The 25,398-nt window shown below is 59.9% G+C and overlaps 1 protein-coding gene across 3 annotated transcripts in view; it reads right to left on the bottom strand.

Annotated features, from left to right (window-relative positions):
* Nucleotides 1-25,398, bottom strand: part of OLFM2 (olfactomedin 2) — an 88,546-nt gene that overhangs the window by 6,977 nt on the left and 56,171 nt on the right. For 2 of the 3 annotated variants that reach the window (XM_037887708.2, XM_037887707.2), the window contains exons 3-4: nt 15,350-15,505; nt 2,446-2,665 (exon numbers count right to left, since the gene is read on the bottom strand). In XM_037887708.2, the coding sequence (XP_037743636.1) occupies nt 2,446-2,665; nt 15,350-15,505 (376 nt within the window). Of the gene's footprint in view, nt 1-2,445; nt 2,666-15,349; nt 15,506-20,479; nt 20,807-25,398 lie in introns of those variants that run through there. The other variant, XM_037887709.2, reaches the window with a different exon arrangement.

Here is a 25,398-nt window from a genome sequence, read left to right as displayed (position 1 = left end):
TTGGATTTCTAGCGTGTAGCAGCAAAGCCCGTGGGCTGGGGTCCTGGACAACGAGACACGGGTGAAAAGCAGCCGTTCCCAGCCCGCATCGGAGGGCAAGCAGGGACCCAAGCTGAGAGGGGAAAGCCAGGCAGCCCGGCAGAGCTGGGGAATCATATGCTCATCAGAGCTCCATGCAAGGGCTGCCCCTGCTTCATGGGGAACATGGCGCCCCCTTCTCCCCCCCCCCCGCCCCAACTCCTCCTGGCTCTCATCTCAGGCTGGTCTTACCCAGGGAAAGCACTCAGGGGACAGGAGACCTGGGTTTCTTGTCTGTTGGGTGACCTGGGGCCGATCACTTCCACTCTCTGTGCCTGCCCCCTGCCACGCCCATTGAATGCTCAGACGGGAAGGGATGGTCTCGCGCTGTGCCTAGCATGGTGGACCGCTAAAGGCTGCTGTAATGGTGATGCAAATAGCACTGTAGGAATAAACGCTGGGCTGCTCTCAGCATGGGACAACCCCGTACAATAGAGTCGTCTTCCAGGCCAAGGCTCAGCTGGATCTTCTGGTCTCCCTATCTCATAGCAAAGGGACGCTCAGTGAAACAAGAAAGTGGCAAATTCAAAGGTAGTGAGAAGGAAACACATTTTCTGTTGGCCAGTGGAACTCTCTGCCACAAGGTGTCGCTGACACAGAGTTCAGCAGCGTTCACAAAAGGGTTGGACATTCATACGATACAGAGACTATCCACTAAACAAGCAGGTGTTCTGAAAGGCTAGAAATCTTCCTGCTTCAGGGTATAACTACTGGGGGTCAGGAGGGGTTTTCCCTGAGGGCAGATTATCCCATCGCTGCCTCCTGCAGAGCTCCATACAACTTCTGACACTGCTGGAGACGGGACTGTGACGAAGTGGGAATGTTCATAATGTTTTCTCTGACTACTTTGTGGGTGCCTCAGTTTCCCCTAGGCATTTCTTAAGTATCCAGGTGGTGGGATAAGGGGGCGTGATTGTCCCAGAGCCCTAGAGGGCCAGTGCGATGCTGTCTGCACAGAGAATGGCCGACACCCTGTCTCCTGATGGCCTGGGCCCCTCCCCTGCAAGGTGCCAACTGAAGGGGCTGGAGAACAAAGGGATCAGGTGGCCTCCTGGGCCAGGAAAGAGACAAAGGCCAGAGGAGGGGCTGGAGAGTTTCAGTTTGGAGCTGGCTGGGGAAATGGAGGGAGGCCCCGTTGGGGCTCTGGCCTCCTGGCCCCCAAGAGGGACCCAGCTGAGGGGTCCTGTTCTCTGCACCTGCAAGCTCGGTGTTAGACCATGTTCCTGTCGTCTAATAAACCTTCTGTTTTCCTGGCTGGCAGAGAGTCCCGTCTGACTGCGGAGTTGGGGGGCAGGACCCTCTGGCTTCCCCAGGACCCCACCTGGGCGGACTCGCTGTGGGAAGTGCACGGAGGGGCAGAGGAGGCTGAAGGCTCCGAGGTCAGACCCAGGAAGGTGGAGCCGGGTGAGCTGTGTGTCTGCAGACAGGCTGCTCCCAGAGAGGAGACTCCCCAGAGTCCTGCCTGGCTTCGTAGGGAGCAGCTCCAGAGCATCGCCCGGGGACCCCGTGACAGGGACACTGGGCTGGATGGGCCCCAGTTTGCTCCGGGCTGGTGCTTGCTGCTCCTCGCTCTGCATGTGCCCGCTGTGGAGTCTAACCCGGCTGTCTGGCATCAGTCCCTCGGCTGGGGCCGAGCCTGGGAGCATGTGGGAATGAATCAGCCACAATGAAGATGGCATGAGGGTGACACCGTCCCAGATGCTTTGCAATGGGAGCTGGCAGTCCTGGCGCCCTTTGCTGTGGGAGCCCAGGGGAATTCCCGTCACCCTTCTGGTCTGGCATCCAAAAGTGAGAGAGGACCGTGGGCGTTCCCAGACTCAGCCCACTGGGGTTGAGCTCCTGGAACCAGACTCAGAAACCTGCATCACCTTCCCCAGCAGCAGGCGACACCTCTGCCTACTCTAACACCTCAGCCCCTGCTTCCCTCCCACAGCTGGGATAGAACCCAGGAGTCCTGGCTCCACCCCCTGCTCTAACCTCCCAGAGCTAGGCAGAGAACCCAGGAGTCCTGGCTCCCAGCCTCCCTGCGCTAACCCACCAGACCCTGCTTTCCTCCCAGAGCCAGAGATGGAACCCAGGAGTCCGGGCTCCCAGCCCCACTGTGCTAACCCCTAGACCCCATTCCCCTCTGTGTAGAAACAACACAGGGAGTGAGATTAGCCAGACCCTGGCAGGGAACCCTGTGCTCACTCAGCAAGCGGAAGCCACACCCAGTGGACGTGAAAGAGGCACTTTCATGCCACCCCCCCGAGCCCTCCCTCTTGGCCCTTTGCGAAGCAGAGAGGGGAGCCCCTGGGTGCTGTCCCAGGCATGCGAGAGGGAGAGGGAGAGGAAGGAAAGGGGAGGGAAAGGCGGCTGGTTCCATACCCAGTTTCTGCATACAGGCATGTAACCGCGCCTCCAGGACCAGCACCCTCCGCTGCAGCTCCTCATAGTCATACGCGCCCATCTCCTCCTGGATTGCCAGCAAGCTCCCCGAGACGTTCCTCACCTCGTCCTTCAGCTGCACGATCATTTTCGTGTCCGCTTTGTATTGATCCAGGACGGGGATCAGAGGCAGCAGCTCCGTCATTTTGTCCTTCAGCTCCTGTCAACATGGCCAGAGGAATCGGTGAAGGGAAAAATGCAACCTCCTGACAGCAGCCAGGTCCCTCTCCCTGTGCCCCCTTTGGACAGGCAAGCATCAGTCACCCCCCGCCCCCTCCCAGACACTCCCCCTACCTACCTACCGCCCGCCCGGGTGCCTCTGCTTCCCGGCCAACGCCAACACCAAGGGCTTCCAACATCCCTGACTAGCCTTCATGCTTTAGCCTCCAGACTAGACTTAAATTATGTGTATGTCACTAGTGCCTGGTCACCCCACATCCCAGCTCCACTGTGCCGGGCCCTGCCCAGACGCACAGTGACTGAGATGGGGGCCCCATCGCGCCGGGCGCTGCCCAGACACACAGCAACCGAGATGGGGGCCCCATCGCGCCGGGCGCTGCCCAGACACACAGCAACTGAGATGGGGGCCCCGTCGCGCCGAGCGGATGGGATCAGGACAAGGCTGGATGCCCCCTGCTAGGCCCTGGCGCATCTTAAGACTCCTCAGGGCTGAAGTGGGATTTAAGTGGTGCCCAGACCTCCCATGGGGCCTCTGCCCAGGGCCAACGTCCGGCTCAGCACAGAGGGAGGGTTCCCACGGCCTCAAGTCCCCCCAACCCCTCCCCTCTCTGGCCGACTCCCTCTTTGAACCCCCCAGCCTCCCTGGGTGGCTGCCCTTCACTCCTGGCTCACAGGAAGGCAGCTCCTGTAACACAGAACCCCTGCAGCTCTCCCGCGCTCCGGGAGGCGACAGCAGTCCCTCTCTCATCTCCCCCTAATGAAGATCAAGAGGCTTGTGCGCTGTTTACCTCAGACACGATAATGATGACAGAACTCTGGCACCATCGTTAAGGGCTCATTAATATGCCAGAGGCAAGTTCCGGCCCCTGGGTTAGAAATTAATAATAATTACAAAACTTAGCACTTTGCATCTTCCAAGGAGTCGGTGAATATGAGCTAATTAATATTTTGCGATCTGTGTTGGTGTCTCTGCGTTACAGGGGAGAAGGGGCTCACCCAAGGTCACAAAGGGAGTCAGAGTCAGTGTCAGGACCCACTCAGCCTGGATGGCTCTTTTGGAAAAATCCACGCTAGCTCAGTCACAAGATATGGGCTGGGTACATAAGTCACAGAGTGAAATTCTGCATCCTGCATTCCACAGGAGCTCTGACTAGGTGATCTGAATGGTCCTTTCTGGCCCTAAGAAGCGATGAAACTCAGCACCCCCCAGAGCACATGGCTGGTGAACAGCAAACCACCGGCAGCGTTGGCCAAGGTTTGGAAGACAGCTTACAACGAGACACAAGCTGCTCACTTTCGGTGGTTTCTCAAAGAGAGATGGTGAAGAGCTGACTTGTCCCCATCTGGAGAAGATTCCCCGTAGCACAGGGCTCTGGAACCCAGCAGACAAAGACAGAGCAGAATCCTGGAGCTGGACGCTGAGGCCCGACAGCAACGGACATAGCGGGGAGGAATTAACCCGGCAGAGTTTTACTAACGGTGTGATAAATCCATGGACGCTTTTCTTGGCTCACTTGCACCTGTATTTCCAGTGACACTGCTCTCAGGGGACATCTGCCTGGCAGCTGGAGGGGAGCAATGGCCGGCTCGGGGAGACCCCCGGACACTAGTTTTGATCGAGCTAGAGCCCTAAAAACAGCAGGGCTGGCTGCCCGAGCACGACCTCACCCGCGACCCTCACTACGTTTGCAGGGGGAGCCCAGGCAGCCGCCTGCACCAGTGTCACTGCACGGCGGCTTTCGTGCGCGCCAAGGCTGTGTCGTCACACGGGCCAGGCTTTCACGCCAGACTGCGGGGGCCGAGCAGGTTGCTTCCCTTCCCCGTTTACACCAGTGCAAAGCAGATCAGAGCAGCAATGACTCTGATCTGCAACAATTACTCGGCGCTGGTGTAAGGTGCCAGGCACCGGAGACTCTGGCCTTTGGTAGCTGGCTACAGGATCTGTGCTAGCCCCTGGGAGGGGAGCTCTGGCCTGCGCTACGCAGCCAGCCAAGGTGCTCCCATGGGCCCGTCTGCACTCGGGGGCCGGTCCTCCCCCTCCCGACGACCCCAGGAGAATGGTGGTGTTCCCAGGGGTGAGGAGAGGGAGGGGAATCGGGCCCCAGGGCCACGGGCTTGCTAGTCCCCACTGCTTCTCTGAGTCCAGATGCTGCTGTGTGTGCTGCTTTGTGCTCTCCCCCCTGCCCACACCGGGGGCGAGACACGGTGCAGGTCCTGCCTGCTGTTGGCCTCCATTATTCCCCTGGCATTTCCTCTGCCTTCCCCCGCTCCCTGCACCTTGCAGACCTGCACTGAGTTCTGGGCAAGGTTGGCTGCACAGAGAGACGCACGCCAAGCCCTGGAAAGCCGGCACAGTAATTGCTGCTGCGTTTTTTATGACCGCGGCTGGAGTGCCGAGTGTGAAAGAGAGGCCCTGGAACGAGCTGAGCTGCCAAGATCCAGCCTCAGGGACCGGCAGGGGGAGGGCAGTGCCAGCGGGGCGGGGGTGGGGGCGTCCAGCGAGGCGGGGGCAACGCAATAGCACTGGGTACGTGCATGCGGCTCTGACCTGGATGCCTGACTTAAATCACAGAAAAATACCCTTCAACTTGGGGAGACCAAAGCCAGTGACCAAAATCACCGTCCAGATTGACGGGACCGAATCCACCCTGGAGCTAAATCCAGGCGGCTGCAGCTGAGCGGTGCTTAGTGCCGGAGAGGGGAATGCGTCAGACTCACGGCCGAAAGTCCCTCCGCGAGTCAAAAAGCCCAGGCTGGGCTGTGCAGGCAGCCAGCAGCCCTGAGAATTAACGGCCACCCGGGGGAGTAACATTCCCAGCAAGAGCTGGGGTGGGGGGGAGAGAGCGAGTGAGGGACCCCACCCTGAGGATTAACCCCTTGGCACTCCACCCCCACGCGGCCAAACCCAGAGACCCTGCATCCGAGCACAGACACAACCCCCGCTGAAACCAACGGGAACCGCGCGTCCGGACCCCCAGGTGGCTTTGACAATCCCGGCCCATGGGGACAGGCGCTTCCAGAACATGCTGAGCTCTCAAGGGGACAGCCCGAGCCCTGGGCTCTGTGGTGCTGCACGGACACCCCAGCCGAGATCAGGGCCCCACCGTGCCAGGCGCTGCGCCGATGGAGAATGAGAGACAGTCCCTATGCCAAAGAGCGCTCAGTCTGAACAGACAAAGGGTGGGAGGGGAAACTGAGGCATGGAGGGAGGCAGTGACTTGTCCAAGATCACCAGCAGAGCCAGGAATAGAACCCAGAAGTCCTGAGTCCCTTTGCAGGGCCCCACCCAAGGGAACACGCACCTCCTGCAATGCCAGGAGCCCGTGGACGGCAGCAGAGATGGTTTAACCGCTGCAGAACCACGGAGCCACTGGGAACTCCGGGGCTGGAGAAAGGCTTTGTGGCACGTACTGGTGCTTCAGAAAGCAGCCGAGCAAAGCTCCTGCCAGGCACGAAGCCAGGGGGGGAAGGGGGGAGCTTGTCATTGAGCTCCCCACTGACGGTCCAGAAGCTGCGATTCCAGGCCATCACCCAAGGTTCATGTCACTCGCCCTGGGCTGCTCCACAGAGGCCCCCTTGTGCCCGAGTGCTGTGGACAGAAGCACAGACACCCCTGTCCATCGATGCCAGCCTCATGTGCCATCTCCGGGCTTGCCAGGGCACGGGTCTGGCCTGGACTCAGTGCCACAGGGTCGGCGACTGTTGCTGCATCAGCTGCCTCCCCCCTCACCTCACACGCCTGCCTCTGCCCAGTGAGTTACCGCGGCCGGACGCTCGTCTCATTGGAGATGCCGTGGGCTCCCAGGAACAACGCCCTCCTCACGCCACGCACTGGAGGCACTGTGTGTGACTCGCCCTCTGTCTCGGGGCCTGGAGACTCGCGCCCCTGGAGCGCTGCTCTTAGAAACCGGGGTGATAAACCTGCCAGCCAAGAGCACAACCCGGATGCAGGGGTGAGGGGAAAAACGAACAAGTGACTCCCCGGCGGGAACCAGCTGCTCTGCTCGGGGCAGTTCTCCAGCCTGGGCACAGCACCTGCGTACGTCTACACTGCAATTACAAACCCACGGCTGGCTGGAGCCAGCTGACTCAGGCTCCCGGGGCTGTTTGATGGCGGTGTGGCTGTCTGGGCTCTGGGACCCTCTCGCACTCTTTGACCCTGCAAGGTCAAGTGTTCCCCGTCAACACCCCAACTCACACGCACAAACCGATTCGCTTGGTATAGCCTCCTCTGGTTTTATCGCACATGTGAGGGGCGGGGGCTTGGCAGGGATCTCGGCCTGCGAAGCAGGGTCACCTTGGGGGAACGTGGAGAATCACCGAGCAAGAGGAAACGCTCTTGTTTGTCGATTTCAGGTTCTTGGTGGAGCCGGGGGAGGTAGGAAGGACGTACTGGCGAAGAGCTGGGGATTTCACTGTCAAGAAGGAACCCTTGTGATTATAGAGCCTGCCCTGAACCACCCAGGCCAGAGAACTCACCCCGAGAGGCTGGCACCCAGCCCCAAACGTCCCTAGTAAGAGCAGTTGTTATTTACTCCTTCTCATAACACCCAATGAAACTAATAGACAGCAGGTTTAAAACAAAGAAAAGGAAGTATTTCTTCACACAACGCACAGTCAACCTGTGGAACTCCTTGCCAGAGGATGTTGTGAAGGCCAAGGTTCACAGGGTTCAAAAAAGAACTAGATAAGTTCACGGGGGATAGGTCCATCACTGACTATTAGCCAAGACGGACAGGGATGGTGTCCCTAGCCTGTTTGCCAGAAGCTGGGAATGGGCGACAGGGGATGATGGATCACTTGATGATTACCTGTTCATTCCCTCTGGGGCACTGTCAGAAGATGGGATACTGGGCTAGGTGGACCTTTGGTCCGACCCAGTCTGGCCGCTCTTACGTTTTGAGCTACAGCCTCGAGCACAGGCTTCCTCCTCCACACCCGCCACCAGCTGCTCTGGTTAACGGCAAACACTGCCCGCCTGACCTAGGGCGCTGGGTTTGAGGAGGGCGGGTCTGAACTTCAAACGCTGCCGCTCGTTTCTCATCCCCCTGAGCGGCCCAGTTGTACCGATGTACGTCCATAGCGCAGACCCGGCCTGAGAGTCACCTCCCCTGGGCTGAGGCAGGAGGGTTGGCTGAGCAGATCTCGGCCTTGGCTCCCCCCTGGGCCACGCTGACCTGCGCCTGGCTGGAAATCGCTCTCCAAGTCGCCTTCACTCAAGGACTCCATAAATCAACCTGCCTTTCAGAGAGCGTCTCCTCACCCTCAGCAGCCGCACGAGGCCAGGAGACGACAGCGATTCCCCTTTTCTTTCCTGCATGTTACTGCGTTTCTGGGGTCCCTAACAGTGAGTGAGCCAAGGCCCACGGCTCTCACCTCCCGCTGCTGCAAAGCAAGCTGGAGGGACCTCTCTCCTGGCAGCGCTCGGCTCCTAGACCTGCCAGGGCCTCTTCCCTTGATTTGTGCTTTGACAGCTGGCCCTAGACGTGACCATCAGCCCAGGAGGGTGGTGAGGTTTAGCCAGCACCATGCCATGCTCCCTCTGGAGCTGGGCAGGAGGAATTGCTCAGAGGAATGGCCTGGGATCCCGTCGCCACCAGGGGCCAGCACCAGCTGCTCCAGAGACAGGTGCATGAAGCCTCACTGGGATTATCTGCCCCCTGGGGAAGTTCCCCCATGACCCCTGGCTGTTAGAGGTTGGAAGCAGGAGAGTTCAAGGCCATTCCAGAGTGCCTGTTTCCATCATTCCCGCCAGCCTTCGAGATGTGCCCCCTTTGGGAATAGCCACAGGACTCTCCGTTTGGTTCCTCTGTCCCTGCAGCCGGAACAGACACGGCTGGCTTCAGGCTCTGGGCATCTGCCTACAGGGACGCACGTGCTGACCCAACTCAGCCTCTTGCAGGGTACCAACCTACCTGCCTCACCCTGCCCGCTGCCCCTCACCCCCCCCATCCCTCCACATCTCACCCTCTGCCCAAGGCAAGGCCAAAATGAGAGACATGTAAGAATAGGTGTCTGCATATGGCACCTTGTTAGCACAGGGATGGGCGCATCCGTATCCAATGGGACAGACAGATAGCAGGGGTGGCAGGGCATGTGCATGGGGACAGACAGACAGCTAAAGAGGTGTGAATGGGGATGGACAACCAGACGATAGCTGTACCCAGCTGAGGCTCCTTTGCCAGTGAATTGACGGATCTGTACAACCCCATTCTCCTATGCTGTGCTCCCTCCTGCAGGCAGCTGGTGCTGGGCCCTGGCGGCTGTGTCCTTCCCGGTGGCCATGGGTTTGTCCTGACCCCTGCCCTCCCTGCAGCCTGGCAGACCCGCTTCAGTGAAGCAGGAAGGGATCCCAGAGAGCAGGGAGACCTTTCCTAACCAAAGCTCGCAGGCTTTGCTGGGAGAATGGCTCCGGCTCCTCTCTCTCCCACTAATGCAGGCAGCCCGTGTGAATCCCAGCCCCACCTTGCTCAGCACCGTCTGCAGAACGGCTGGTCCCCCCCGCCCCAGCTCCTGGCAACGCCAGTGCCAATAACCACGAGCCAGTAGCAGGGGCCGGTCGCGCTTGCAGTCCCCCGGCTGCTTGGTGGCAAGCAGCAGGCACCTGGGCCCCGGCATCAGCTGGGAAGGGTTTCATCCATTCCACTTCGCCTGGCAACGTGCAGCCTTCCTCAGGGCCTGACCCACCAGGACTGGGAGCAGTGGGCCCTGCGGGTAATTAGCAGCTCTTCACGTGCCCCGGGAGGTGGGCCAGAGTCCCTATCCCCACCTACCGGGGGAAACTGAGGCACCGAGCAGTGATGTTACTTACCCACAGTCACATGGGAAGAGAGTGGAAAAGAACCCAGGAGTCCTGACTCCAAGCGCCTTGCTCTTAACCACTACAACACGGCCCTCACCGGAGCAGAATTAGAGCCCAGCAGCCCCCCATTGCTGGTCCCTGCTCTAGCCACTAGACGCACGGGACCCATCCCCCTCAAGACCCCCATACCTCCCACCCTTCACAGGCCGGGCGGGCGGCTGGGGGGTTACTACGGCTGGTGCGGCTTGATGCAGATCTGGGAGGCCCAGACGACAGACAGATGGATAGATGGGCGTGGAAGGGCTGGACAGATGGACACTGGCCTGGGGAACGGGACTGGCCAGAGCACCCTGCGGGGAAGGTTATTTAGGGTTTTGGACTTTAGGACAAAACCCCAGCTGCAGAAGGGCCCAGCAGGCTCTGACCCTACTCAGCCCCAGGCTCATCCCTGGGTCTTGGGGCACCCCCCAGGGCCCGTATCAGCACAGGGTGCACCTCACATGGGGTCAGTTGGGCTCGGGTGCCTGGGTCACTGGTGAGTTACCTCCAGAGACCCCCATGCTCCCGTCCCAGCTGCAGTGGGGAGATTGCAGCTCTTGGCAGCTCTGCTGCCCGGTGGCTCTGGCTGGGTTACAGTTCCTCTCCCATCTGCTGCAGAAATCAACAGCCATCACTCCCAGCAAATGGTTTCTAATCACAGCAGCTTCAGAGCACCTGAAAAATGACTGGGGGGAGCGGGGGGGGCGGGGGGAAGGGAAGGTGATTGAATGGAGAAGAGGCTGGGGAGGCGGCCCGTCTGCAGTCATTTATCAGCACAGATTCCTCCCCAGGGGCTGCAGGAAAAAGCATTTGTTTGTTTACCTATTTTTAATTGCAAATGCCGGGCCCTTCTCCTGGTGTCAGCCTGGCGCTGGCCCACGGCCCTGCCTCCCCCGCTGACTCCTGAGCGGAGCTGCTGGAGGCAGGACCAAAGGGCTCCTGGCAAGAGCTGAGCGGCAGGGGCTTGCCTGTAACGGTGCAGCATTAACTCTGGCCCCAGAGGTACCAGTCTAGTGTGACCTCCTGCGGGCCAGAAAACACCCCCACGAGCCCGGCATCCTGCCCAGTGGCCTGCGGTCTGAGGAGACCACGTCATCCAGAGTCCCCTGTACCTGTGGGTCAGCTGTTCCATGGTCAGTCCCCTCACTGGTATCACCGCGTGCCTTTGTTCTACACTGAATTCGTCTAGCGCCGCCTGCCAGCCGCTGCCTCTTGCTCTGCCTTGTCTGGGATCGGAAATCTCCTCCCCACGTAGGCACTTCTAGGCCGTAATCAAGCCGCGCTGTAACCTTCTCTTCCGTAAGCCCAGCAGATTATCCTCTCGCTGTCAGGCAGGTTTCGCAGACCTCGAGTCCGTCTCCTGGCTTATGCTCAATTAAATTTGTTAGTCTCTAAGGTGCCACAAGTCCTCCTGTTCTTTCTGCGGATACAGACTCACGCGGCTGCTACTCTGAAACCTGGCTCTCCTCTGAATGCTCTGCAACTTCGCAACTCCCTTTGCCCATGCTATGACGCCAGCAGTGGATGCTGGTTTTTTGCAGTTGGGATTTGCAGTGCTGGGGAAGGCTCATGGCGATGCAGAAGACGCTAGAGACGCAGAGGCCACAGACCATGGAGAATAAGCAGCCGGGAACAAGCCCGTATTGCCAGCAGAAATGGGACGAGGTAGCCCGGCAGGGTCTTTCCATCTGTAATGTCCATGATCCTCCACAGGCATCACTGCAGACTTCCCAAGGGAGGGGCTGTTTGTGGGGGGACCTCACCTTGCCGCTTCCCATGTGAAATCTGTTCCATGCCCGGGGCTGGCAAGCCGGCACCTTTCACCAGACCCCACCATGCCAGGCTCCATGGCACCGCCTCCAGAACGAACAGTGATCCACACGAACCCAGCAGGGGCTTTGTCCCTCTTCAGCGGACATGGGAGGTTAACAGCTTACTATAGATACTAGCCAGAGGAGCTGCTCCCTTGGCTTGTGTGGCAGCTCAACGACTGACATTTTCAGATGCAACTAGAGTTTTGGGTGGCCCCATTTGGGGCACCTTAAAGGGTCCTGATCTCCAGGGACACGTACTTACCACACAGTCCCTTTAAGGCAGCTCACCGCTCGGGGTCCCGAACCGCGGCTTTCACAATCAGGCATTGCTTTTGAAAACATCGCACGCTGAAGGCCACGGGTTCAGACTCTGCTAATGATGCCGGCTGAAGTTTGCCAGGCCGGGGGGGTGGGAAGTTCTGAATGTACGTCTCAGCTGTCGGAGCATCTCTCGCTGAGCTGTAAAATGCTGCTGAACCCCAGGCGTCCCCTGCTTGCGGAATAGACGCCCGCCTCTGCGGCAGAGAGGAATCGCGGGCTCCTGAAGAGTCCGTCTGTACCTGCTACGCTTTGATTCCACCGAGCAGGACTGTTCAAAGCACCATCGGGGGAGACAACAGGATGAAATATTCATGTGTGCGGCTCGCAAACAGGCAGGTGGCAGCTCTGGGCAAGGATGCCACAAGCTCTCTCATTAGGGGGGAAGAGATGAGAAAACAACTTTCCAGCCAGCATCTCCCTCTCGGCAGCTCCTGCCCGTTCTGTGGGAGACACCTCCTCCACCAAGCAAGCCCGACAGCACTATGCTTTCCTGGCAGGGGCACAAAGGACACAGGGACGGCCAGACCGGAGCAGCTCTGGGTGCCATCTACCCTGGTATCCCATCATCTAGAGCGACCAGCACGAGCTGCTTCACAGCTAGGCGTGACCCCTCTTGCAGTCGGCAGAGATGGGGGGCAGCAGGCAGGGGTGGGCCTGGGGCAGGCCAGCCGCGGAGGGTGCAGGGAGCTTGTCTTTGGGGCGTGGGTGCTGGGAACGGGCCCACGGCCAGGGAAGCCACATTACAGGTCGACTGAGATCCCTGGGCCTCCCAACTCAAGGGCACGTGAAGACGCTTCACTCTGCAGCATTCACTGCCTGTTGCTTCTGCTCGTGTGGGGTGAAACTGACCCCCAAGCAGTGGGCCAGCCAAAGGCCTAAACCCAGCAGGACTTAAGTGATGCCTGGGTCTGGAGCTGGGCCCTGCGCCGGGGTGAGGAGCTGTGGGGGGAACAAGGCTTCATGCCAGGGCCTGCCCGGGGTTTGTGGGGGGTGCATGCTGGTACTTCTGGAATGGCATGGGCCAGCCCCGGTGCATGCGCAGTCCTGCAAAACAGCATCCCCCAGAACCCGTCAGGGACAAACTCCTCCAGAAACAGGCCTGGCCGGTTTAAACCTGGGTAATTGGCCTGCCTATGGGGGCACTGGACCATCACCGCTGTACCAGCGAGGACTCCAGATGGACACGTCTGAGATCTTGCTTCGTCTTCCCCTCCCTCGGGTGGCCCTTTCCAACCTGCCAGCCCAACACATCGCTCCGTGACGGAGCAGCCGCCCTGCTTTCGGAGAACAACAAAACCCGTATTTCCCCATCTGTACTGGCCTAGTGCTGCTCCCCCTCCTGGGTCCGGTTTGTGAAAAGCAGGCAGGTGCCCATTGCTCCCAGCCCAGAGCCGACCACCACCACGGGGGGGCTGGACAGCACGAGATGCTCACCGATGTCCAGTCTCTGAAGAGAGACCGCGACAGGCAGGGCTTACGTTTGCTTTCAGTCCTCACTCAGTTCAGTTTCAACCGGCCTTTTGTTTGGGTTTCATTCCTTGCCCCAGCACATTTGCCATGGCGCTGAGCAGGCTGAGGTCTCTGTGCCAGCCCCGAACCCTGGACAGCAACAGGGTCGTGTTAACACCTTCCACTCTTTGGGCCTTTATTCCACTCAATTTAATACAACAGGCTCAGGCCCGGGGCTGGCCCATCCCCTGGGGTGAAGGGTGGGAGGCCAGGCCTGGTGCTGGGCCCTGCCCGGGGGTGAGGAGCTGGGGGGCGGCCCTGGGCCTGGTGCTGGCCCATCCCCTGGGGTGAATTTCACTCACCAGGTGCAAGGCCCCACCCTACCTCTTGTCCTCCTTCGAGGCATGTTTTGGTGCCTGCAGCCACCCCTCAGGAGCTCCCCCGCGAGCCAGGGTCTCCTGGAAGCCGCTGACCAAGACCAGTCCTCAGCCTCCAGCTCCCATCAACTGAGGCTTTTCTCTCCGGTTCTCGCCAGGGCCATGATTCCCAGCCGGCGTCCTTGGGCCACGACTCCTGCCTCTTGACAGGATCGTATTCCAGTCCCACGGGCCTGGCACCTGCCGCTGTGATTAAACCCACGAAGACATTTGCTACAGCTCAGATGTTTGATCAACGCCTCGGCTCTGCGACTGTCAGCTCCGGGTCCCCGCTCCGCCTCCTTTGGCCAGGTTTCAGCATTTGGCTCTGGCCGCTCCCGAGACACAAACACACTTTGGCTGTCAGGGCTCAGGCTGACAGCTTCAGAAAGAACCCCATTCCCTCCAGGGAAGGTCCCTGTGTGTAGGGATCAGCCTGGTGCTTACACGGTGTTCAGTCACAGAGTGGACCCATTATGGCACATGGGAGCTGGTTGTCACTTGCTGGGTAGCAATTGCACGTTTGCCGGGACAGAGCCCTATTTCATTGACTCATGCACTTATTTAGGGACACCTAAATGTGGCTAAGGCTCTGGACTGGGAATAGAGACCCGGGCCCGGTCATTCCACTCCCTGCACCTTCTCGGTTGGGTGTGATTCTCCCACCGACATCTCTCTGCTGGGAGAAGCTCCAGTGCAGAAACAATTCTGCCACCATGAACGCACATAACCCAGCACAGACCAGAATAAGCCACACTAGCGTAAGTGCTTTTAGCCCCGACAGAACTGCCTACGTTATCACGGAGTGGGGGGGACTCTGGGGCCTGCACCCCTCTTCCTGGGATTCACTGAGACGCTCAGCCAGCCAGTAAAGCGGAAGCTTTATTGGACGACAGGAACACAGTCCAAAACAGAGCTTGTGGGTACAACCGGGACCCCTCAGTCAAGTCCTTCTGGGGGACAGGGAGCTCAGACCCCAGCCCTGGGGTTCCCTGCGTTCCTCCACCCAGCCCCAAACTGAAACCAACCCCCCCCAGCAGGCTCCCTCCTGCAGCCTCTGTCCACATTCCTGGGCAGAGGTGTCACCTCCCCCTCCCCCTCCTGGCTCAGGTGACAGGCTCTCAGGTCTCCCCTCCCCAGGGCACATTCCCAGGTCAACACTCCCCCCGCCCTGCCGTCCTCACATCGTCACAGATGTGCCGCGGCGTTTGAAGATGCTCCCTTCGGCCAAAGGCGGGGTCTCCCACCGGCGCAGGCACTCCCCTCCCTGAGAGGCGGTGCGAGGCTGACAGGAGAATTCGGTCTACACCAGGGGCTAGGTCGGTTTAACCACGTTGCTCGTGGGAGATGAGGGCGGTGGCGGATTTTTCACGCCCTGAGCGACGCAGTTATACTGCCCTACATTCCTAGCGCCGACCAGGCCTAGGGCAGGTTTGTGGCTGGCATGTTACAGCAGCAGGACATGAGCACAGATGAGGCCTTGGCCTCGTGCATTTAGGCTGTGAGCTCGTTGGGCAGGACGGTCTGTGCAGCACCCGGCGCCATGCAGCGCTGGTCACAGTTGGTGCCTCTGGGCACTCCTAGCAGACGCAGAATGGGATTTGCAAAGCCACCTCGATGCCCAAATCCCGCCAAGGCCTGGGCATCACTTATGCCTCCCTGCCTCTTGCCCCATCGCCTCAGCTGGACCCACGTAACAGCAGCACCCATCCCTATGCTCCAGGCACTCCTGGCATAACTCAGAACCGCAGCGCTGACAGCACCCAAGGGCAGCAGTACAGACAGCTAGACCACTGGCCAACGGGAGTCTGCAAAGGGTTTACCTGGAAGCTTTTAGTGTTCAGGCTTTTCTGGCTTTCGGTGGCCACCTTCAGCCGGGAATCCAGCCCCTTCATGAGGGACTCCGTGTGGCGCACGTACTGGAGGTCGCGGAAGGTTCTCAGGTCCAGCACCTCCATGGACTGGGAGAGGTTCTGCACCTGGAAAAGCAAAACAGAGCGGTGAGAGCAGGTGCGCTCTTGAGGGTACGGCCCCTCCTTCCCAGAGCAGCCCTGGGGACTGGTACAGGCGAGAGCAGGCGGTGTGTTCGTGGGACACGTGCTCTCTCTCTAGGTGCATTCGTCACCTCTATCGCTGTTCCCGGGGGATTTCCCTCCTACATGAACTCAAGTTCTGCAGAAGTTCAGCAATATTTCTACTTCCCAAAGCCCAGAGCTCAGGACCCGCAGGATTGTCCAGCTCCTTCCCCATCATGCAAAGCAACCCAGATCTATGCAATATAGATCCCGAAATCAGAGCTCAGCACGGATGAGAGCGGAGGAAGAGCTGGCCACCGGAGTTGTTCTGAGTGTTATTAATAAGGACCTGGGAACAGAACGACGCTCTGATTTAATACCAGAGCTCCAGGGAGATGCCTCATTGGCAGCGCACTCCTCTGCCTTCCCTGGGAAGGCTGCAGGTGACTTTCCCATTTGGATTCTGCAAAGAGTTGGCCAGAATTGATTTGATACGCCCTGCTCCCTTCCCTGATCTCTGTTTAATTAATGAGGCCCTCTCCCAGCTCTGCACCTCCTGCCCATAATGAAAAGATGATTGTGCTAAATGAATTACAGGCATGCAAGCAGAAAGCATTTTCGCTCTGCACCAGAGAGATGGGGAAAAGAGCAGGCAGCTGGCTTGGCAGCATCAGCAGCCATTAGTCACTCATTCGAGCATATTCACTGCATCCAGCTCCCCTCCTCCTTTTGATCACACTCAGTGTGGGAGCAGATTCTCACTTACAACCAGGCCCGTTTGTGCTGCCAACACCATGTAAAGGGGTTACCGGGTGAGTGACAATGAGGCCCATTATATGCCGAGCCACAGGGCACCAGGAGCGGTGTGCGTGGGGGTTTGTTTCAATCCATTCATATCCACGAGTGGATGGCAATTGGGTTACAGCCAGAAGCTTTGGGGTTGGTTTTTTTTCAAATAAACGTTTAGATTCTGGGCACCGCACTGGAACCTGCTGGCAAGCCTTGTGCCTGGGGAGGGAGCGGGAATTAGCGGGGAGGGCGCTGGATTGAGACTCAGCAGATCTGCCTTCTATTCCCAGCCTCTCTGGGCCCGTTTCTCTTTAGTCCGTCTTATCTAGCCACCCTGCGTGTTTGCTACAGCAAGGAACCGTCTCTCCCTACCAGGGCTGGGCACATCGCTGCTGGAACAGCCATGGAACTGACCCACGAAAAAACCTTTCACTTTGGGTCAAATGGAATCGGAATTTTTGGTGACTTTGGGTCTGTTCCAGAACAAGGATTTCAACCTGCGTCGCCCACCTCCCAGGTGAGCGCCCTAACCCCTGGAAACCGTGAGCCTAGTGGGTTAGGGTGCGAGCCCCGCCCCCATCTCCTCCTCCTGCAGCCCTTTCACGAGTGGCCGAAACTATTCACGTCAGAGTCACGAGTCAGTTCAAGTCGACCACAACTGCATTTTTCGCTGAATAAAATATTTGTCTGACAAATTTCACCCAGGGCTACTCCGTGCGCGTGAGCAGGCCCCAGCGCACGGGGCCGGTGTAGCTACGGGCCAACGGACTGCAGGGGAGCGCTCCCGCCCTGCGACAGCCGGCACCACACCGCACTGCTGGCTCCTCCCGTACAGCCACACAGCACGGGCATCTCCAGGCTGCAGGGGGAGCGGGCGGGCTGGGGAGGGGAAACGAAGCAGCACAGGGTACGTCACCGGTTCCCAGTTCATCACCCCGCACCGCCCAGGCTCAATGCCGGCTCTTTAATTCCCAGTGTGGCAGTGACGTCTCCGGGATGCCCCTGCCCCAGTGCCCTGCTCCCACCCTGCACCCCGTGGGAGGAGAAAGGGACAGCGGCAATGCTTGCCACTACCGCCTGGGCTGGAGAACGAGCAATCCCCACTGCCCAGCGTTACGGTCATGTAAACCCTGCGATACGTGGCTCCAAACCCCAGGCACGGCACGGCCAGGCTTCCTCAGCACCTGGGCAGACACGGACATACGCCCAGCAACGGTGACACTGAAACTGCCGGGCCCAGCGTTCCGGCAGAGGGAAGTTTGCCGTAATCGCACAGCAGTAGAACACAGGTGCTGGCCACGGATCTCCAGCTCTGTGTCCTGTGGGGAAGGCTCACGCTACAGCCTGACTTCCCCAACCTCTGCCTGCCCGGGGCTCTCTCTTCTCCCGCTTTCCTCCGCCAGCATCCGCTCCCCCGTCACACGCTGCAGCGCCGTGTCCGTAGCCCGGGGTGCGCGCGAGACGTGTGTGAAGATCTGTGCAAATGCAATCTGCTTGCTCACTCGGCTGCGCGCGGTGTCTCGGCCTGGCTGGTGCGTCACCCCCGTGCACCGGTTCTGGACAGACAAACTGCCCGCTGAACGAGAGGCAGCTCTGAGGGGACTGCTCACTGCAGAGAGCAGCACCGAGGTCACTAGCAAAGCCCATCCAGCTGCGGGTATTTAACAAACACCCAGCTTACCTCCCAGAGGCCAGGACAGAGCAGCTATAGGAGGCTAAATAAATACAGCACTGACTGATTACACACTACGGTCGCACCGACAGGCTCCCAGGGAGACCAGGGGCCTGCTGTGCCGGGCGCTGCGCAGACATGGAGATGGACAGAAAGTCCACCCCAGCCGGAGGGACTGAATTCTCCTGCAGGTCTGTCTAAGGCACCACCCCGCGCCAGGCAGAGAAGCTCTCCAGCTCAGACAAAACAGGATGATCACAATCCCGGCCTTGGAATCTCTGCAGCCCAGGTGTCCCGATTCCTGGTCTCGCACCTAGGGTGCATAGTTAGGCCACTTACATAAACACTGCCGAGAAGATTCCTCTTCCTGCAGGTTTCATGTATAAACTCCCATCTTTCGTTCAGGGCTGCCGCTGTTCTTTGGCTGTTAAACCACCCGAGTGCACATTTCTTGTGGGCTTCGGTTCTTTCATTTCATCGGCCGCCGCCACTAAAATTAGTTTATTTCAGCGCCTTAACGAGACGAGAACGCAGCCACGTTCCCTCAGTGGTTATTTATTTATTAACAGGGGCCCTGTTGGTGTTTACAGCTGCGGCTGCAGCCTCGGAAGGCTTCAGAGCCGTTTTGCAGCAAGTTATAATAAAAGTTTAATCATTTTTTTGTGTGTGAATGTATAAAAAGCCGAGACGAAATAAAAGGAAAGCCGCCTCCTCGTGGACTCTGCCCACCGCAGACGGGGGAATTGAGACCAGTTAGAAAACTTAACAGCTTTTATTAACATTTACCGCAGTAAAGCGACCCAGGGGGCGATTCCTACGTGGGGAGAGAGGGCAGGTCTCTCTCTGCAGCACCTCGCAGAGATGCAACGTCATCTCCAGAGGCTGCATCCCCCTGTGGAGCACTGCCAGGCACCCCGGGATGCCAACCTTTGGGCAAAGCCCCCCGACCTCCCAGGCTAAGCCGGAGGGGAGACCTCCAAAGGCAGCGAAAGTCTCGCCGGCACAGCCACCGTGCAGAGCTTAGCACCGTGGGCAGGTCTGCACTGCGATCAGAGGCCTGAACGCAGCCCAGGGAGCCACAGCGCAGTTAGCTCGGAGCCAGCTAGCTCCGGGAACAGCAGCGGGGCGGGGTGACTGCTCCAGGGCGGGGCAGGGTCCCAGGCGGGGCTGTGCGCTCATGCAGCTGTTGTTTTCCATGCTAGCTAGGCCCAGGTCACAGCGGAGACAAGCCCTGTGTCTCTGCTGGAAGTCCAGGGGGAGCAGGTCATTGGAGCCAGGTCCTCGGGGGCACCCCAACCCCTCCACCCCCCTTCCCCTAGAAACGTCAGCTCTGCGTGCCCCCTGGTGCCCCCTTCCCGGCTCGCCTCTGCTGGAATGCTGCAGAGAGCTGCCGTCAGCGAGCGCTGGGCTGTGGTCACAGCTCCAGACTGGGACTCCTGCACATCCTGCTAGCTTTGGGACCTTGTCCCTCCCACCCCGGCCAGGTCTCGTCTTTGGGACTGTAGCTCAGTACCTGTTTGTACAGCTCCTAGCGCAGCAGGGCACCATCGTGGCTAGCCTCTGGCACGACTGCAATGTGGACATTAAACAACCACCACCACCACCCTCGCACTGGTGTGACCGCTGCCTCGCCAGGGACCGGGCTGGGGGCCTCCAGAGCTAAGCACTTGAGCTGCTTCAGCTGTAACCGCCTCTCACGCTCTGAAGAACAGGCACTCGGGGACCCGTAACACCCGCTCCCCAGCAGCTCACACTCACACCTTTGCTTCTGCCGCAGCCTTCCTCTTGCAACCAAAACCCACTCACGCCGATGCAGCCCCAGGCACGGCAGAGAACAGTGTTCATAATTCATTGGGGGCCCCCCACCCCCAAGTTGGGTCTGACCTGCTGCTTCAGCACGCTGCTAGGGGGCCTTTCAGGCCCGCTGTCAAACCGAGCCCCTGCCGCCCACTTTCCACAAGCGCTCACGGGGTTAACCCTAATGTCTTCTCTTCTTAATCCTTAGCCAGCCAGGGGCAAGAGTTACACCTTGCCAGGAACAGGTTACAGGGCCCTGGGTGCGTCCCGGCTGGTGGGATCCTACTTCCCCCGTAGCACATTCCGAAAGCCGGAGTCCCCTCTGCGCCCTGCCCTGATGCCCGGCTGTTAAACTGACACTGCTGCTCACCCTAGAAGTAGCTGCCCCTCGTGTGTGTCTGGGAGGCTCCACCTGACTGGGCTGGGTGCTGTGCACATTGCCCAGAGTTTACAATCTAAGCAGACAAAGGCAAGATCATGGGTGGCCCCATGCTTACAGCGGGGGGAGCTGAGACCCACCGTCACATACACAGTCAGCGCAAAGCTGGGAGCCGAGACCAGATCTCATGCATCCCCGCCCACTGCTTCAATCCGCCAGGCCAGCCGGCCCTCAGCCGAGGGCCCTGCCTGGAAAGAGCCCACACAGCGAGCGGCGCCGTTAACGTCCACGAGTATCTTACAGCGGAGGCTGCACCAGCAGCAGGATCTCTCGTCCGTCTCCCCTCCCCGCACGTGGAACACGGGTCCTTCCTTTTGCAGCTCTCCCATCTCCTGCCATCCCAGCTGCTGCTGAGAGGAACAGACGGCTGGCAAAACGGGCAGCGCGGCTGCGAAGAGACTTCCCCTTCCAAGACACTGTTCCCCAGCCCCCTCCGCTCGCTGGGCACGTTGCATCATGCAGCCAGGGCTGTGCACGCACACAAATGGGCGGTTCGGGCGACAGCCTCTGATCGATAGCGGTGCTTAGCCGGGATGTTAGTGACAGAGCTGTGCAGAGGCCAGCTCTCTCGCTCGCTTGCTGCTTCCAAGCTATTTTAATTCCTGCCAAGGTCAGGGGCTGACTTCCCTTCACCACCAACTGAGCCCTCCTGCCACTCAGGGAAGATTTATGGGTCTTTATTATTTATTTTTGGCTGGGAGCATTTATCTGGGTCTGTGCAGACGTGGGAGCTCATCTCCCTGCCAGATCTCCTGCCGTCAGTGTCTGCAGCCCCTCACGTGAGCAACAGGCACCCAAGGAGCAGAGCTGACTAAGGAAAACCACGTCCCTACGTTCCACTCTGGACTTGCCGTCCAAAGCCTGGAACGCGAGGCCCAGGCTCCCAGTGGGCGAGGGCAGAACAGATCCAGGCACCTCGGTCACTCGATCTTCTCTCCATGCCGCGTGGAGTCGGGCTGGATGGCTCGGCAGGGGATCCGCGCTGCCCAGGGCTGTCCTGAGCTGGGTGAAATGAGGGCGCTGGGGGGTAAGGAACAGTTTGCTCCACACAGTGGTGAGATCTAGCGGCCTGGGACTCCAGACCCCTGGATTCTTTCCCAGCTCTGTGACCGTAGGCCAGCGCTCCTCCTCTTTGGAGCGGAGCCTGTCTCTTCTCGGAGTCTGGGCAGCTGTGGGCACAGCCGGCCCAAATCCCAGCTGAGGCCACTGGGTTTGTTGTAATGCAGATGTGCTAAGATCTCCGAGCACATGGCGATGCGGGACAAGGCTTTCACACGTGGCTGCGTGACGATGAACACGTTAAAGTAAGCATGCCCCAGTTTCCAGGGGAGCGGCGTGCTCACACCTCCAGCGAGGGCAGTGGCAGCTCAGAGAACTGGGACACGCGTCTAGCCAAGCACCTGCGTTTGGAAAGGGTTGACCCTGTCCCTCAGGTAGAATCTGCTTTCCATGGAGTAAATATAGCTTGACACACGAAAGCCAGTCGAGATTACAGCCTGCATTGCAATCAGCAACAAATGCCCAACGCTCAGCCCTCCACCAGAGCCACAAAGGATTTAAACCCGCTTAAAAATACCCATGCCCAGGCCCCTGCCAGTCACCCATCGTGGGAGAAGCAGGCATGACCCTGCACAGGGCCCAACTATGGAATCATCCCGTCCCACCCATCCCGCAGGGGAAGGAAAACTGCCCTGTTCTCCTCACTCCAAACCAAACCCACTGACTCCATCCAGACAGGGCTTGTTTCCCTGCTCAGCGTCTGGGACGCACCCCACGGTGGGGCTGCAGGCACCACTTCTGACCTTGGGCAAGGTCATCTGGAGAAACGTCACTCCACTGGCCCGGAGGAGCTCCGAGGCTGCGAGACCAAGGGGGCCCTGCATCTCTGAGTGCAGCACTCCCTCCACCTCGCCCATGGCGCACAAAATGATAGCAGTGTCTCCACGGTGGGGAGCAGCCATTCCAGAAACCATGAAGGATCCCTCCCCGCAACCCACCCAACCCTGGCAGCAGGGATCAGAGCCACCCGCTCCTGAGACATTCAGTATGTGACACTCCAGGCTAGAGGGCTCTTCAGCTCCCCGGTGCTCACGCCGAGGGATCATGTTAACGGGACGTTCTACCCAGCGCTACCGAATGTCTTATCTGCAGCCGCACACGGCAAGATGCAGCGCACTAGCAAGGCATCTCTGCAGCAGGTGCAGCCCCACCCATCCGCATTGCCATACGCCTTACGTGAGCGTCTGAGAGTCCCCAGGGGAGCTCCGAGCCCTAGCAGAGGGAGAGCCAGCCCTGCCCTGAAGAGGTGATGGTCTAAGGGTTCGAGGGACAGAGAGGTGCAAAGAGGAGAAGTGACTTCCCTCGGGTCACCCAGCAGGTCAATGGAGAGCCCAGCTCTGCTGTGCCCACCGGACTGCCCTGCCCGCAAGCGTCGCACCCAAGAGAATGACAGGGTGCATGGCGGGGGCCTCACACCTCTCTCTGGGCAAGCACCAGGCGTCATGGGCAAGAGCAGGACCCCAGGGTAGCTGGCACACGTGTGAAAGCCTTGTCCCGCATCACCGGGTTCTCGGAGATCTTCGCACATCTGCATTACAACATGCCCAGCGGCCTCAGCTGGGATCTGGGCCCTGCTGTGTCCCTAGATAAGACTCCCTCTGTGGCGGTGCCTCTCCACCGTCTGCGAAGCCCGGGGGGGGGGGGGGGGGAGAGGAAAGGACGACATGACACTGCAGAGACGCCGCAGAGTCTTGTGGGTCAAACACGGCCCATGCGTGGAGGTGGCGCGGGAGCAGCTCCCAGCTCTGGGGCGGACTCCCTAGGGAACGTGAGCTGAGCTCCCGCCTCTCTCTGGGTGTCCGTCCCCCACTGTAACAGAGGGGCAGCGGCGTGGCCGTGTCTCTTCAGGCTGAAGCTCCTTGGGGCAGAGGCTCTCTTGCCACGTAGCTGCGCAGCGCTGGGTGCCAGGGGCCCAGGACGCTGCCAGGGCGCAGATGCTCAGGACTCAGCACCGGGCTGGGCTGCAGGGGCAGCCGCTCGGAGGCAGAGGGTGGCCCCTTATTAAACCACGTGTCCTGCCAGCCTCGGCCCTTCTCCGTCCCCCCTCCCCCCTTTGCCCCCTGCCCCACGGCACCGACAGGGAGGGCTCTGCGCCTCTTCCGCAGGCTCTGGGCTCCTGCTTCCGTCCATGGAGGCTAAGCAGGAACACGTCCTGTGCGGGGGGGACCGCAGTGCGGCACTCGGACGCTGTGTGAGTGAGAGGTGACCTTTGCCGACTCCCCTGGTGGCACAGGCCGGGGGCTGAGCATTGCTCCTAGCTAGGGGTCTGGGCGAAGCAAGGCTGGGGAAGGCAAGCGGCGTTCCACCTTCCCTGGAGACACTGGGGCTGCCGGAGCCGCTGCTTCCCAGAGAGATTCAGCTCGCCCCCTCGGCCGCCCGCTGCCCTGGGCCCAGCAGCCAGCCGCGTCTCTGGTAACGTGCAGGGACAGAAGCAGATGCTCATCTCCGCGGGCCGGGTCGGTGGGCGGGCGATCCCCCGCGGCAGGAGGCTCTTAACCCTTCAGCCATAGGGGGCTTCGCTCTCCCACCCCGACGCATCCCTCAATGAACGTCTCCAACATTCCCGGGCTCCTGCAGCTGCCGCCTCCGAGAGACAGCGGGAAATGAAATGTCAAGCGCGTCTAAGCGCCAGGCCCCTACGGCTGCAGAGGTAACGTCTGTCCAGATAGGGGGCCCAAAGGATGTTTATAAAGCCAGGAGCAAAACTCCCCCAAGCCTGTTTTACCCTCTTTTACCAGTGTATCTGGGCGCCTCGCCATCTCCAGTGGATTCATCCTCACAACCCCCGGGAGGCAGGGCAGAGCTGTTGGCCACACTGTGCAGATAGGGAAACTGAGGCACAGGGAGATGTTGGGTTTGTCTACGCTACACTCAGAGGTGTGACTGCATACCATGCTACCTTTCACCCAGCCACCCCGGGAATAGGCAACAGGGGATGGATCACTTGGTGATTCCCTGTTCTCGTCACTCCCTCTGGGGCACCTGGCATTGGCCACTGTTGGTAGACAGGACACTGGGCTAGGTGGATTTTTGGTCGGACCCAGTCTGGCCGTTCTCATGTTCTTATATAAAAATAGCAGGGAAGATGCTCCACATAACATCGACTAACCCTGCCTCGCAGGGTCCTTGTGCCCCCCCCGTCTGTCCGCACCCATCACGCCGACCAACCCAGCCTCGCGGGGTCCTTGTGCTCCCCATCTGTTCATACCCATCACGCCGACCAACTCGGCCTCGCGGGGTCCTTGTGACCCCCGTCTGTCCGCACCCATCACGCCGACCAACCCGGCCTCGCGGGGTCCTTGTGCTCCCCGTCTGTCCGCACCCATCACGCCGATCAACCCGGCCTCGTGGGGTCCTTGTGACCCCCGTCTGTCCGCACCCATCACACCAACTAACCCTGCCTCGCGGGGTCCTTGTGCCCCCCCCCGTCTGTCCACACCCATCACACTGACCAACCCAGCCTCGCAGGGTCCTTGTGCTCCCCCGTCTGTTCGCACCCATCACACCAACTAACCTGGCCTCGCAGGGTCCTTGTGCCCCCCCCCGTCTGTCCGCACCCATCACGCCGACCAACCCGGCCTCGCAGGGTCCTTGTGACCCCCATCTGTCCGCATACATCACGCCGACCAACCTGGCCTCGCGGGGTCCTTGTGCTCCCCATCTGTTCATACCCATCATGCCGACCAACCCGGCCTCGCGGGGTCCTTGTGACCCCCGTCTGGCCGCACCCATCACGCCGACCAACCCAGCCTCGCGGGGTCCTTGTGACCCCCATCTGTCCGCATACATCACGCCGACCAACCTGGCCTCGCGGGGTCCTTGTGACCCCCATCTGTCCACACCTATCACGCCGACCAACCCGGCCTCGCGGGGTCCTTGTGACCCCCATCTGTCCGCATACATCACGCCGACCAACCTGGCCTCGCGGGGTCCTTGTGACCCCCATCTGTCCACACCTATCACGCCGACCCACCCGGCCTCGCGGGGTCCTTGTGACCCCCGTCTGTTCGCACCTATCACGCCGACCAACCCGGCCTCGCGGGGTCCTTGTGCTCCCCATCTGTTCATACCCATCATGCCGACCAACCCGGCCTCGCGGGG

Source organism: Chelonia mydas, chromosome 20 (assembly GCF_015237465.2).
Source record: "Chelonia mydas isolate rCheMyd1 chromosome 20, rCheMyd1.pri.v2, whole genome shotgun sequence".
NCBI lineage: Eukaryota > Metazoa > Chordata > Testudines > Cheloniidae > Chelonia > Chelonia mydas.
The sequence above is the reverse complement of the archived record's forward strand: the minus strand, read 5'-3'. Positions and strand labels throughout refer to the sequence as shown.